We start from the raw sequence: 16,057 nt of genomic DNA, 5'->3' as shown, positions 1-16,057 counted from the left end.
TTTGTGTAAAACAATTGGCCTTTCAGGAAAAAGTCATAAAATTTTGTCCTAATTAGAATTATGCTCTAACTTGGGGCACCTCAGTGGCTCAGTCAGTTAAGCGTCTGACTTCGGCTCAGGTCATGATCTCACAGTCCATGAGTTCCAGCCCCAAGACGGGCTCTGTGCTGACAGCTCAGAGCCTGGAGCCCACTTCAGATTCTGTGTCTCCCTCTCTCTCTGCTCCTCCCCTGCTCACACTCTGTCTCTCTCTATCCTTAAAAACTAAATAAACATCAAAAAAAATTTAAAAAAAAATTTATGCTCTAACCAACTAAGATGATACTTGGATTGAAGAACACATAAATTGAGTTTTGATTTACTTTCTGAAAAGATTTCTCTGTCAGTGAGATCAAGTACTCTCAGAGACTTCCGCTAATGTTAATTTTAGTGATAATTTAAAACTTTTAACCACATTGTTGCCTCCAGTTGCATTCTCTTCAATGTCAACTTTCTGCAATTCCAATTCTGGTCATGTGGTATTTGATTCGGGGAAGGAAAATGCTAATCAAATAACATAAATAAGGTAATTCTGGTTAAACCCTCAAAAACATTAATCATTAAATCTGTTGCTTTGCACTCCTCAATGTCTATATCAAAACCACTACACATACAGAGCTTAGAAAGGTTTACTGTAAATTCAGAACACATGTTCTGAGTAAATATATGGCACCATATAAAGTTAGTACACAGACTTGTACAACCTTACCATTGAAAGATGTCTTTAGAAAAAAGGACTATTAATTAAAATTCTTCAATCCAGTTCTCAATCCAGGACTGTTTCTCCTATATTATCCTTGATGACTGCACTTGGTTCCTGGAAGAGTGCTACTCTTCCATTTACTAAGTATGTTGTTTAATGAAACATAACTTCAGAATGTGATGTGCCTGATTTCCAAATGCAAATAATATTCGTGTATACAGACAAAAAATAAATAAAGTGCGGTGGTTTGCAGGCAAAATCTTTAATGTTGTCTATTTACTCCCTCTGGAGTAGGAGGGATCAAAGGCATCAGTGTTAGGATGACAAAGTATCCACAGGCATAATGTATGCTGTTTCAACCCATTCTCAGAGCCGAAATAATGGTTGGACTTTCAAAAATGCCTATATGATTTTTATGACAATCTTTCTGTACCTTAATTGAAATGGTCTATGAAATATTTAGTCAAAGAATTAGCCAAACTCCATCTGTTACTTGAAAATACTATGTTCTGAATTTAAACAGAGAATTTTAGGGTCAGCATTTAAATTTCTGGCTGGCCTTAAATTACTTTTCCAAACCCAGTAAGTTGTTTTTTTTTTAACTCCTAGGTAATTCTGAAACATGAATTTCTCTATATTTTCATTTGAAGTGCCAAACAAAATTAGGATAGAATTAAATTCTTACATAAGTGTTTTTATAATACGCAAAATAATTAAAATTCTTTCATAATTTTATAACTAAAAAACTGCATGTGACAGTTTTAGCCACAAGGATAGAATATTATTGGAAGAGTCTCTAAAGCCTAGACTGTGAAACAGCACATACATATTTCAAAAATATGTTTCAGTTTTGAAGGATATGTGATATAATCCACATCCTGGTATTAGCTATTAGTGAGCCATATTACTGAAAGACTCTAATATATTTTAAATTTTGGTATCAGGAGGAACTAATTATTTTAATGTTTAAAACTGCAGGAACTACAAAAAACAAAAAAACAAACAAAACAAAGAAAACAAAAAAACAACTCACCTTTCTTTAGTATGCTGGTACCTGGAAGTGACTTATCTGAAATTTCACATTCCTGAGATATACCGATGTCATCTAGAGCAACAGTAGCATTTGATGATAAAACAGTAGCTTCTAAAATCAACTATAATTACAGAAAAACAAATCATTAAAAATATACCATAAGTGTCTTACAATCCTATATCTTTGTGTAGAGAAGCTCATTTGCATCTGTCCCACCTTTCAACCTAATTTTAGAAAACCTTTTTGGCCAGAACATTCAAATTATAAATTTTTAAAGTCATAACGGCTCTGACAACATCTTATGTAACCTTAATGTCTTAGGTAACCTTGTTTCAATTAAAAGTTGAAACATTCATCACGACTGAAGGGTTGCCTTCCCATTGGAGCCATTAAGAGTCATATGCATTTAAAATGAGCTCTTTGGGGTAATCAACTGTGTGGTTTACAACTCAATTTAATTGAGATATGAATTCATTTGTAATGGGTCTGCTGGAGGCAGTGATTTGTTTTTGAATCAGAATATTTAAATACTTATATTATGTATACATATAGAGAAACCCACTTAATGAGGTAAAACAGAATCAATAACCACACAGAGTAGTTAATATTCATAAATTAAAACACTCAGAGGCATTTAAGTTTAATTTATTCTAACACTCTGAATAATGACTGATATAATTTGTTTTCTTTCTTGTTAATCACATTATTCTGTTGTTAATCCATCATTTTAAAAAAAGAGAGAGAGAAATTATGTCTGGAGTCTTAAAGATATGTAGTGGGACTGCCAGTCTAGGACACCGTAGGTGACCCTTCCCCATCTTATCAGCAAAGACCTCAGATCCCAATGATCTCACAATTTACTTGGTGTGATGCATTAACAACTCAACTATACCGCAAGTGCTCTACAAAGACACACGTATGTATAAGACACTAGGAGCATCAAAGAAAAACACTTCATTATTTCTGTCAAGCAGGTGAGACAAAATATGAAAAAAAAGTTGGTAAAAATATTAATTACCTAATAGCCAATAATTAATTACCTCAGTTGCAACTGCTGTTTCAGATTTTGTTGGAGAAACTGGTAAGGTTACAAGCAAAAGCAAGGAGATGTGAAAGTGTATGGTAATAATTTAGAACGCTCTGGGTGAACGGCTCACTCCGGAGCACATATACTAGAACACTCTGGGTGTTGTAGGATTACGGGGTTCCAGACATGCTTTCCCAAAATATGGCACACCTTGGCATATTGCATACTTCAAGTTGGAGGAATTTAAGAATTGGCATGTGCAGGACCTGACTTTCTGATCGCGTCCTGAAGCAGATCGTAATGCCTTCATGGAAGAGGTGCCCGCCCTCCCTATAACTGGAGGAAAGGAGCATCCTTATTTGGGAAAACAAAACGACACACACACACAGAGGAACCTGGATGAACAAGCCTTGCTAAGTTTCTCCCTGTTTACTACACACAGCTCACACTCTTTGCCCTATCACATCTTTCCACGGCTGTCCACTCTTCATCAAACCTCGTGTAAAAGGCTCAGGATTAACTGCTTCTTAAGGTCTTTCTGTCCTTATTAAGGCTCCAGTGTCAGGTAAGATTTACATTAAATAATTTTGTACATTTTCTCCTTCAGTCTGCTTTGTTAGTTTAATTTTCAGACCCAGCAAGGAACCGTTGGAGGGAAACAGTTTCCTCCCCACACGCAGAAGGATTTTAAGAAAGCGATGAATTAAGTAATAGGAGGAACAAACTGACTGCATTAACTGGTGCAGCCCAACTAGAGGGCAAGTTGATGCCATCTAGTAAAAAGAAAAACAGCACACACTACAAAGATTAAGCTCACTTCTCAGCATTCACGCTAGAGAGACATTCATACGAATACACACGAAGGCCTGTCCTGGAATGTTTACTTCAATGTTGCTTCTGATAGCAAATGAATAAAAAATGTAAACGCAAATCAAAAAAATAAATAAATGGCTGGTTATATAAACCATGGATTACCATGCCTGTTAAAAATAATATCTATGTGCTAATATGGAAAGAACCTTAATATGTGTTTCTCGGTGAAAAATTAAATTACACAAAAAAGGTTTTTTTTATTAATTTTTTTTAACGTTTATTTATTTTTGAGACAGAGAGAGACAGAGCATGAACGGGGGAGGGACAGAGAGAGAGGGAGACACAGAATCGGAAGCAGGCTCCAGGCTCTGAGCCATCAGCCCAGAGCCCGACGCGGGGCTCGAACTCACGGACCGCGAGATGGTGACCTGAGCTGAAGTCGGATGCTTAACCGACTGAGCCACCCAGGCGCCACCAAAAAAGTTTATAGTATGATTCTACTAGGCTAAAATCATAATGGTTTTGATTTATAGATATATGTAGTGCATACATATATATTACATAAATAGAACAGAGTCCAGAAGTAAAAATAAACTAATGTCTATACTAACCTCAAGATAAAGACTCCGCGGTCAGGAGGGACTATTGCCTTATCTGCAATTTCTGATACTTTATAATGAGATGTATATAATTTTAATGATTTTTCAAATTCTGATTAGAACTGGGGTTTTTTTTGTAGATTCTTAACCAACTAACAAATTTAGACTTCATAAAAATGCAGAAAATAATAACAGGTTTTAAAAAAGGATGTTGAGGTAACATATACAGGCACTGTAATAGAGAAATACAGTATGCTGAACGGCATTAAGTTATTGTAATTTATTTTGGACAGTTCTAACTTTGAAACTTTTTTTCCTTTTATTCATTATTAGAATTCATCTTGAACTAAAGTCAACTAAAATACAGATGCTTAATTCTTCGGACTCATTAGACAAGCCCTTATTGACCATCATAATTTTTCAGGCTCATTACCTTTATTGACCACCATATTTGAAGCTCTGCACAACTTAAAGGAAAGCTGAAAAAAAGAATGTTTGGGGTATTTCTCCATGCCTCTAGAGAGGTACATGTTCCTATTCTTTGAATAAAGTGGGTGGGGCCCTGGGACAAGTTGAAATAGCACTATGGAATAGGTCTGTTCGATATGGTTATATCTTTTTGTCTGAAGGGAACCACTAGACTTTTGAACATTCATACTAAAATGTTAGTATATTATTTTACTTCCAAAGCCAAATAAAAATGATTTTAGGTCATCTACACCTCTGCTTGCTTACTTCTATAGAATTAAATTCAGAACTATAAAATGAAAAATTATAATTCTACCATGAATTAAAATCTTCCACATTTAAAAAGAAAAATGATCCCTTCCTTTAAAAATGTATCTTACATCTATAAATAATACCATCTGATGATTCCAAAATCATCTTGGCTCTTTCTCTTTTGTGTTGCTTGTTTCAGCTAAGCTGATCTTTTGATTTGTGACCAAAGGCAGTTCCTTTTGGGAAAATACAGAACCAATTACTAATCAGTAAATGAGAAAGAGTTCACTCAGAAGAAATGTTTCAACCATGGGTATTTTAACCATGAATGAAGGAAAAGCGAAAACTTCATTTTGGAAGATTCTCAAGCAAATTTTGAGAATTTAAATTTCAAGGGATGGGCAGAGGTCTCTCCTTTCTAAAACTATTTTTCAGGATCTTGCTGATACTTGTTTTATTCAGTGATATTATATTACTCCCTGAAAAAGCAAAATAATTTCTTGGTTTTGCTTTCAGGAACCAAACAATCTATAAATGTTGCTTATAACCAAGTGATTACTTTGTATATCTGAAAGGCCAAGGTAAGCCTTTCCAAAGAAATACTCAACTAGCACATTGAGATTTTGATTCTTTGATACCTTGTTTTAAAAGAAAAAGGACTAACAAAAACAAACAAAAAAAAAATACAAATCTAAGAGGAAATGGAGAATGTAGGATTATACCAAGTAAAGAAAAACTGGAATATAGCAAGTTTTGAATGATGGTGCTATCAATAGTAAGAGGAACCACAAACTTCTCTAAAGCTTACTACATACCAAGAACATCCACTTATTTTAGCCTTGTGAAGACGGTGCTATTTTCATCCTCATTTTAAAGCAAAAGAAACAGAAGTTTCAGAGGTAAAGCAATCGGTTGAAGGTCACACATCTAATAAGAAAAATATGTAACCTGAGCCATTAATGATTATGCTATACTGCATTGCCAGAATAAAATAAAAAGATAACTGGTCTTTAGCAGATACTGCAGAAGAGAGCTGTCTGGTGAAACAATATTCAATGCAGTCCTAAATTAAGAAGGCCGAGGACACTGTAACGTTACAGAGACTAGACCAGCTTTTACTATTGTATTATAAATCTTACTCTTCCCTGAATCTTCAAATAATGTCAGGAAATTGTTATTGATTTATATCATGGACTGATACAGAGTGAACATGGCATCAATCATTGTGGAAAATTTCACAAAAGGGTTGTTTTAAAATGAAGTCTAAAATATGACACAATTATGTATTAATAGGAAACTCAGAGTAAATCAGCTGGAAATCAATGGGGAGTACTCAGAAGTACCACCTTTAGATATTAAAACTAAGAACAGCAGTTAGGGGGGAAAGAAAGTGTAAATGAAACGAATAGATTTCTGTAAAAGCTCAACATACCGAGCAAGCAGGCCAACTTAAAACTTAGTTAATAAGATTCTTCTCAATTTTTCAAGTTTTAAGTTTAATTTGACTTCCATTCTTCCAATAAAAACCACACAGGAAATGGAGAGAATATTGAAATGTTGTTAATTTGCTGTTCTTACAGAATAGAGTCAGCTTTCTCTTTTTCCACCAGGAAGAATGAAAGACCTACCTAACTAGGGGTGTTTATTCCTAAGAAACTCAAACTGATTTGAACTCTGCTGTGATGTCTACCAGAAACAGTAAAAGGACCACACTGCACCAGAAGTTCATGGCTTGAAGGGCACACAGAGGTCGGACAGTTTGATGCCTTTCTCCTTTCCAGTGTTCGGATTGGATTACACTGTATAAATATATTCCGAGGTTAGTCACATGGCAGGATAACTAGGTGCTGACTAAGGTCACTCTTAAATGACTCAGTCTACTAAAGTGCCAAAGAAGCTGGTTTCCAAGATATAAACTTTAAATATTTGAATATTTAAAAGCTAGACTATTTGTAGGTAGAGTACCTTCTGTTTTTGTTGTTGATAAAAGAATGAAGGAGAAATGCAGCGACCTAAGGACGCCTGTGTGGCTAAGTAAGGTAAGTGTCCGACTCTTGATTTCAGCTCAGATAATGATCTCAAGGTTTGTGAGACTGAGCTCCGCATCGGTCTTTGCACTAACAGTGCAAAGCCTGCTTGGGATTCTCTCCCTCTTCTCTCCCTGCCCCTCCCCCTGTTCATGTTCTCTCTCGCTCTCGCTCTCTCTCTCGCTCTTTTGCTTTCTCTCTCAAAATAAATAAACATTAAAAAAAATTGCACCTACCTAGAATCCTTATGCGTATTTTGTATTTTTAAAATGCGTTTACAGAAATCAGATTAAAGCCAACATAATATCTGCAATTTTTTTTCCAGCAGAGGACAAGGAAAAGAAATGGGTACAAAGAGGACAAAAGCTGTATTTCTCACATGCAAACAGGTATTATCATTATAAGCAAACAAAATGCGAACAGTTCGTTCGTGGTGTGAACACAAAGATGTTTGCCTCGCTCTGTACTTTCTCCTTGTTTGAAATATTTAATATACGTGTAATAATAATGTATTAAGTACTACCACGTGCATATTAGTTGTATTAACTACAACTAATCTTGAGTGACTATCAATGTATGACTGTGTATTTTTACATATCATGTGTTTGTGTGTCTGTATAAAATCTGGACTGATTCACATCAAAATATGAACACGGGCCAGCGATTCCTTATCTCAAGTATTTGGGGCCAGCTGGGTTTTGAACTTTGAATAGTTCAGAGCGGAGAATGTTAATCTAACACATACTGTGTGTATCACATGATACTCTCAGGGAGATCGGGGTGGCACTACATGCAAACAGCTCACTAAATGAACTCTTCAGGGGAGGTCATGTGTGATCTCTAAATTCGTTTTTCAAAAGCTTACTGTTCTCCAAATTTTAATTTTCCAAATTGTTGATTAGAGATCGTGGACCCATAACAGGCTTCTTAATGATGAAAGCTGAGAAGATTCTTATTTTTCTTTTAACTCACCTGCAGTTTCTAAAACAAATGTGTCCTACAGCCACGTAACAGGATTAAGGGGGACAGAAGTGGAGACTATAAAAACTTCTCCAGGGTGAATTAAGACCTGGCAAGAACCCAGGACCGTTCCCTCCCCTCAAAAGCCACCGCAATTAAAACTGAGGCTGATTGGTGTGGATTAGGATCCCCACCTGGAGAGAGAAGCCCACACAAGGTGCTGAGACACCAGGAGAGGGATAGGACACAGCAGAGCCAGGCTTATTTAGGAAGCATCACAAATTAGGGCACCTGGGTGATTCAGTGGGTTAAGCACCTGACTCTTGATTTTGGCTCAGGTCATGATCTCATGGTTGTGAGACTGAGCCCCTCAGCGGGCTCCATGTGGAGCATGGAGCCTGCCTGGGATTCTCTCTCTCTGTCCCTCCCCCAGTCATGCTCATCCGCAATCTCTCTCCCTCAAAAGAAACAAACATACTAAAAAAAAAAAAAAAAAAAGACAGCATCACAAATCCACTGCTGCCAAATTATAAAATCCTATCAAACCACTGGTCAACCTACAAAGCAGTTAATACGCCCTGGGTAATAAAGAGTAATCTCACTTTGCACTACAAAGCCAAACCAAACAAAAACCAGAACCCCAAAGGAAGAAATACTAAAGAGGAAAACAAAATGAACTGCTGAATCTCTTCAATAACGTGATGGGTTAATGAGTGCCTCCAGGCCTGGAAAGGAATGGCATGTATTTTAACTCAAAATATTTCTCAAATAACCAGTTCTAACAGAAGACATTCTGGTTTCATTTATTAAGATTTTTAGAGCAGTTTTAGGCTCACTGTAAAACTGAGGAGACGGTGTTGAGTTTTGTGCTACACCCCCTGCCCCAACACATGCACAGCATCCCTATCAGCATCTCCCACGAGAGCGGGACATTTGTTACAATTGATGAGCCTCATAATCACCCAAAGTCCATTGTTTATATCATGGTCCATTCCTGATGTTGTACATTCTGTAGGTTTGGACCAATGTAAAATAACGTTTATCCATAACCGTATTATCATACAGAGTATTTTTACCACCCTAAAAAATCCTCTGTGCCCCATCTGTTCACCCCTCCTTTCTCCCTGCACCCCTCCAACCCCTGATCTTGTTATTGTCTCCCCAGTTTTGCCTTTTCCAGAATGCCATATAGTTGGACTCACAGAGCATGGAGCCTTTTCAGATTGGCTTCTTTCTCTTAGTAATATGCACCTGAGGTTCCCCTGTGTTTATTCATGAGTTGACAGCTCATTTCTTTTCAACACTGAATAATATTCCATTGTCTGGATGTATGACAGTTTATCCATTCACCTACTGAAGAACAGGGATGCTTCTAAGTTTGGGCAATCACAAGGAATTCATGAATAATTATTCATGTGCAGGTTTTTCTGTGGAGAAGGACATTCTAATTCCCAAGAAGTCAATTAACAATGGACTCTCAAAGATCTTCACAGTAAGTTTCATTCTAACCAAAAGCAAACCTAGTGAAAAAACTGTTAACACAGAATATAAATAACTGAAGCAAAGGATTGTTCTGATTTTGTCTGTCCTGTCACATGTGATGGGGATCGATGCTTAAATGATTCCATGACTGGCCTTTACTGCTTTCCTATGAAGAATCACTAGATTCATAGTATTTCTTTCCACCAAATATTGGAGGGGAATCATAAATACGATCCTTGAGAATCAGGGATTTTAGAGACCTTCACTGAGTGAAGCAGTTTCTAATCATTGAACCTAGAGTTCTGATGAAGAGGAGACTCCTCTTCCAAACAAAGAAGACTAATATTTCTTGAGTGCCTACTATTCCTAGACAACATCCAAGTGATAATCACAGGAATAATAATGGCTACCTTTGTGTGTTCACTCTATGCCAGAATACCCACTATGTGCTTTATGTGTATAAATCATTCAATCCTTACAGGAGTTCTATAAAGAATACTGACAGGAGTCCATACTTATTCCCTATTCCTCCAACTTCCAGGGACAGGAACTTCCCTGCAGTAACACTGCTGTTACTTACCCATGACTCTCCCATGGAGAGGAGGATCTAACCAATTAGTGATGTTAGAATAAGCCAGATGTGCTAAACATGCTCTTTGCCTCTCCTTCAACTCCCACTCTTAGATGCACGCATCCTGATGTTAGCTCTGGCTAATAGGAAAAGGTTTCTCCCAAAGTGTGTGAGTCCTGGATTTCCCTGGCAGAGTCCGTTGTTCTCTGGGTGAATCTATTTATTCTGAGGTGAAGTGTTATTTAAACATATGGCTGAAAATTGTAAGGCATCTTCTCTAAAATTTTTACTCTCTGTTTGACATCTACATTTATCTTAACTGGTACAGAAATGAGGACCAATAAGGTATGTTATCAGGGGCTCCCAACACTCCAACAATGACCCTCACCCCCATTCACAGAATGAACAAATGCAGAGGGATTAAGCACTTACCTCATGATTATACACCTGGCTTGAACCCCAGACTCCAGAGCCCATGTTCATGGCCACCATTTTAACTTTCTCTTTAATATTTGGACTCCCCGAAAGTACTGCTCTTACCATCACTATGTGTTTTCACAGATAGAGAAATGTGAGGCTCAAGGATGTAATTTGTAATCGCTTAGCAACCCACGAGCAGAACAGAGATCAGAACTCAGACCACCTTACTCCAAATACTCTGTGTTTTCATCTATATTATAGATATATATATATATCTATAATCACTATAATCTATAATCTATATATAATCTATATATAATCTATAATCTATAATCACTCCTTTCAAACGTCATTCAGAAGGTAGCCATGCCCATTTGGGCAGCCATTTGATTAACTACAGTTCCCTTCTTTTATTATTAGCCAAGAAAATGACACAAAAGGTTGATTAAAAGTCCTCGATATTGGGGCAGGTGGGTGGCACAGGCAGTTAAGCATCCAACACCTGAGTTTGGCTCAGGTAATGACCTCACAGCTCTTGAGACTGAGACCCGATCGGGCTCTGCACTGACAGCACACAGAAGCTGCTCAAGATTCTTTCTCCCTCTCTCCCTCTCTCCCTACCCCTCCCTGTCTTGTGTGTGCACTCTCTCTTTCTCTCTCTCTCAAATAAAAATCATTTTTTTAAAAAATCCTCAGTATCAATGGAAAGCAGAAAATAAAGCACCAGAATTAAAATGTGAGCATGGTCAGGTTTTTTCACTACCTCATATAATCCACCACCCTCACTTAAAAAATAAATATTTTCCTATTATTCTTCTCTTTGCCATGCCATCCTATTCAATTCTTTGTGTTCTTTTTTTCCTCCTATTCAATTCTTATCTCCACTTTTGCTAAGCCTCCACACATAAGTCTTGAGTACTCAAACCAGTTTAACATCTGTACTCATCCGATTGTGAATGTGCCTGTTTTATTACTATCTGAACAACTTATATGTGTTATGTATGTTGTTCTCTGGAAAAAAAAAGTAGTATTAAATTAGCATCCTCTGTTGAGTTGTATTAATTTCTTACGTGCTTACCTGAAAAGGTAGAGTAGATTCTCCAGGCTTCACATAGAGATTGATTTTTGCTTGTTTCCACTGAGATGTGGAGATTCCAATCAGATCACCTTGCTTTTGCAAATCCCCAGACAGTGATGTTCTTGTAAAAACCGAGAGATGTGAATGCCAAGACAAATAATACCAAAATCGCACCTGTTGAAAATGTTTTTGAATGATATCAATATTCCAGTTACCTGTCTCCAGGAGCTTTTCTATAATTAAAAATATCACACCCATGGGGGGAGGGGAAGGAAAAAAAAAATGAGGTTAGAGCGAGAGAGAGCCAAAGCATAAGAGACTCTTAAAAACTGAGAACAAACTGAGGGTTGATGGGCGGGTGGGAGGGAAGGAATGGTAGGTGATGGGCCTTGAAGAGGGCATCTTTTGGGATGAGCACTGGGTGTTGTACGGAAACCAATTTGACAATAAATTTCATATATTGAAAATATATATATATCACCTACCATTCTGGTGTGCAATAGAATCTCCCCAACTCCCCTTTCCTCCAAACACGCAAGCCCAGAAAATGCTAACTCTGTCCTTTGCATTCTGCCCTTAAGAAAAGGCTCAGGGTAGCCCTACTATCTGGTAAAGCGGTTTAACACCTACTGTAAAGACGTCTAGGGAAATGGGATACTAGCAACCAAGACAAGTTTGAGGACACGTATTTGTCCGCATCACCACGGGCAGTTCCACTCTGCTTCCAGAGGAGGTTCCATGCTCTTTCCTTCTATGAAAGGACCTTTCTCTCTTGCTTCTCATGAATCTAGGGAGATACACATTCTTAGTGTACAAGATCAGGTTTGACTTATGTATTCCCTTTGCTGTCTCAAACAATAAACCAAAAAAAAAGTTTTGTTGAAAAATTATTTTCTCAAATAAAAGAAAACTGTAATGAGTACTTTTCATTAATTTCTTCTCATGGGGACATTATCAAAGAACTTGGGAGCTCCTATAATACTGTTAATTCATAATTTAATTCAAGTAAAGAAAACATCCTTTTTTGGGAGTGGGAGAGTGATCCTTTCACCTCCTAGTCATTATCAAAGATGACATAATTAATCTAAGGGTTTGAGCAGTTAACTGGGTAGTAAAGAAAACGTAAAGAGAGAATTATTTTGGGTACTGACAGCAGTAGCAACAACATCGAATTCAGGACCCTCATTTAACAAATACATATTTAGGGAGCATTTACTAAGTAACAGGTACTGTGTGAGGCAGGACCAACCTCAATAATGGGATGATTCACTCTATAAAACATGTCAACAAAATCTCCATAAAAACAAGTTCAGACACAGGGCATTTTTTTTTCTTTTTCTCATTGGGTCTTTGAAAAGTGCAGCCTTAGGATTTGAAGAAAACACAACGTTCAGAGATGAGGCCTCTCAGAAATAAAATCCTTCTCTTTGGATTAAAACAGACTCCTTTTCAGTTTTACCATATTTTAAATTCTTGGGTTGTTTTTTTTTTTCCTTCACTGCTATCGTTTTATTTTGTTACATGGACAGATTTTAGTACACGTATGGTCTGCCCATTTATTTCATTGTTGGTACCAATTCCAGTGGAAATTAAAGTTGAAAAAATTTTATATGCTCTTTTAAAAAGTTGTCCAGCTTTAAAAGATCAAGCATTCTCTGTTCCAATGTAGTGCACAGTTTTCCAGTGTCCACTTAATGGCCACAACTTGATCAAAAAATTCTTTCTGGCTATTCACTTCATTTTAGACATGACTACCATGTTCCCCTAAACTCAGGTAAGCAAGGCAGGTAAGTAAGAAATGTAAAGGCAAACAGAGTGTTTGATTAGATTTTATGGAAAGGGAGGATTTACGTTCCTCATGGACAATTAAATTTTAGATCCCTGCTAGAGTCTCAGCCTATTCCTAGCTTGTAAATATGCAAAACAGAGCTTTAAACTTAGTAGTACAAGAGATATGCATGCCCTATCAGAATTTCAAGCTGTCAAACTGTCATTCAGTACATCACCAGCGCTAAGGTATTTCAACAGTGTATTAAGAGTAAATACCAATGGGATCCATATTTCACAGGATAAGAGCTCAAGACTTATATTTAATTTACTACTTTAACAGACTTGGCATTGTAAAGAATTAAGGAGAATTCTTCAGCTTATTACAGACAAAGAAACCTTCCAAAGTTTTTTTTTTTCAAATTTAATATTGGTAAGAGTGAAATCATTGAACAAAGTTATTAATACAGCTGTGATTTCAGATAGGCACCTGTCAAGTGCACAAGCTCTGTGCCTTTCAATCTGCTACCCACTGGGAGTAGAACACTAAGTCATGAACGTCAAATCACCATGCGTGTCGCGAATTCCTTGCAGAATACATTACGGCAGTTTGTATTCAGATTTTGTTAATAGGTACTTTTTGGAAAAGAAGAAGAGGTGAGCAGGACCATTAGCATCAGTGCTTACGTAAACATCTGTAAACTTCACCAGAGAATGAAAAACACTGCTCTGTGTCAGAAAAGGTACAAAGCATTAGGTGTCCTTAGGGACTCCAGAGTTTTATGGGGGAGAATGAAAACAAAAGGGAACAATTAACTAGAATGCATACAGTGGCAAAGATATGAACATAGTGTGGTTATTTACACAAAAATTAATTAAAATGAAACCAAATGAAAGATCCACTTCCTCAATTATAGTCATTACAACATATGCTCAAGAGTTATATGTAGTGAGTTGCAACCATTCTGGACATAGCAAAGAAAAACTTCTATTATCATAGAAAATTCTATTAAACAGAACTACAAAAACAGGTATGTTAAGATTATACCAACCATTTAAAATGTATTTACTACTTACAATGCTAAAAGGAAATTATTTTTGTCATCCATGCCTGATTCAGTAAAAAGTAGTAAGATAAATGTTTATATTTATAAATGTTTTACTTCTCTTGGTTTTCACTAAGGCATGGTTTATATGGAGTGTGACTGGGCAAGGCACTGAATTAGTGTATTCAGGACAATTTCATGTGGTTAAAAGAGCTTCCAACAAAGCAGTTCCTTTAATTGCAAATTGGAGAGGGAAAAAAAAGAGGGGGAAGCTCAAACTATTTTATTGGTTTTAATTGCATCCTCTGTGCATTATTTATATTTTTTAAAAATATCCAATCATCATTTTTATTACCAAAGGAAAGGACAGCTTTTCAGGTGACTTACGCTAATAGTTACGAGTACAGGTGAACAACTAAGCTTGCAAGGGTAATGGCCTTGGCTACACCACTTGCTCTTTGGTTCCTACAGTGCCCCGTGACATTCTCCGGAAGAGTGCCCAGCTCTACAAAGGAGTAATCAGGCTCTCTGATATTTAACTCTGTGAAGTGACCTAACAGGGCATTATTTAAGAGTTTATTAAAATGATTTCTTCCTATTTGTTTCATTTGATTTTGGTCTGTGCCCAAATGAATCTCTACTCTTCAAAAATTCTGCTTCTTTCCTGAACTTCCCTAGAATCTTTCTTTCAATGGCTCCTCCGTCTTAGAACTCCTTGGCCGGATCTTCATGCCCTTTCTAAGCTGCATTCCAAATGCTTGGCTACCCTGCCTTCTCTGCCTCATATCGGACCCTGCCTAGTATGTTCAGTACCTGTCTTATCTTCAAGATATAGAAGAAAGAAGAAGAAGGAGGAAAGGGAAAGGAAGAGAAGAGAAAAAAGAGGCAAGAAAAAGAGAAGAGAGAGGAGAGAGAAAAAAGAAGGTATCTGTAGCTCCTCCAAACTCAGCTGGGAATTAAGTCCATGCTGGGTACAGGATCATTCATCACACACGCACACGCCCGCACACACACACCCGTAGTGATTTTTCTGACTCCTAGTCATAATTATGTTTTTGCCTGAGTATTCTTCCTCTGAATAAGTTTAATTAGAAGTTTAGAATCTCCAGTAAAATATAATCTGTTGTCGGGGTGCCTGGGTGGCTCAGTCGGTTGAGCATCCGACTTCGGCTCAGGTTGTCATCTCGCAGTCCCACATTGAGTTTGAGTCCCACATTGAGCTCTGTGCTGACACCTCAGAGCCTGGAGCCTGCTTCAGATTCTGTGTCTCCCTCTCTCTCTCTGCTCCTCCCCCAATCACGCTCTGTCTCCCAAAGATGAACGTTAAAAAACAAATTTTTTTAAACATAATCTGTGGTTTTAATTTATATGATTAGCCTCCATGTGTTTTGCTCACGCACAGGTGGAGAGAGTACCTGCTCTACTTTCCCCCATACCATGTTGTTTCCTCTAGAATCCATCCCATATGCTAACATCTATCCTTGGATTAAACAAAACGATCAGGGAACAAAGTGTGGTTGCAACGTTCCAATCCCCACTCCGTTATCACTTAATTTTTTTTCTTCTAAATTTCTCGTTGAATGTGAGTTCATCACTCTATTGGGAGAACATTACAAGACATGGTCTTTCAAAACTTGTTGAGAGAACTGTTATAAGTGGATTATGATTGTTATGCTGTACTCACCCTCTTGGAGCACTTAACACTGAATTGCCATCGGAATCCCTAAAACCGACATTTCACTGGGGCAAGCGCATACTTAGGTGGTCCCTAT

At 37.3% G+C, this 16,057-nt stretch overlaps 1 protein-coding gene and 1 long non-coding RNA gene across 4 annotated transcripts in view; one reads left to right on the top strand and one right to left on the bottom strand.

The window, feature by feature from the left end:
- MALRD1 (MAM and LDL receptor class A domain containing 1) overlaps positions 1 to 16,057 on the bottom strand; it is a 754,681-nt gene that overhangs the window by 636,566 nt on the left and 102,058 nt on the right. For all 3 annotated transcript variants that reach the window (XM_027074220.2, XM_053225367.1, XM_053225368.1), the window contains 2 exons: positions 11,473 to 11,646; positions 1,776 to 1,896 (listed from right to left, as the gene is read on the bottom strand). In XM_027074220.2, the coding sequence (XP_026930021.1) occupies positions 1,776 to 1,896; positions 11,473 to 11,646 (295 nt within the window). The remainder of the gene's footprint in view (positions 1 to 1,775; positions 1,897 to 11,472; positions 11,647 to 16,057) is intronic.
- Positions 7,288 to 12,677, top strand: LOC128316297 (uncharacterized). The gene is made up of 3 exons (XR_008299944.1): positions 7,288 to 7,350; positions 9,343 to 9,413; positions 12,054 to 12,677. It is a non-coding gene; the product is annotated as an uncharacterized LOC128316297 (long non-coding RNA).

This window comes from Acinonyx jubatus, chromosome B4 (assembly GCF_027475565.1).
Source record: "Acinonyx jubatus isolate Ajub_Pintada_27869175 chromosome B4, VMU_Ajub_asm_v1.0, whole genome shotgun sequence".
Classification (NCBI taxonomy): Eukaryota; Metazoa; Chordata; class Mammalia; order Carnivora; family Felidae; genus Acinonyx; species Acinonyx jubatus.
Note: the sequence above shows the minus strand (reverse complement) of the source record. Positions and strands in the feature narration are given on the sequence as shown.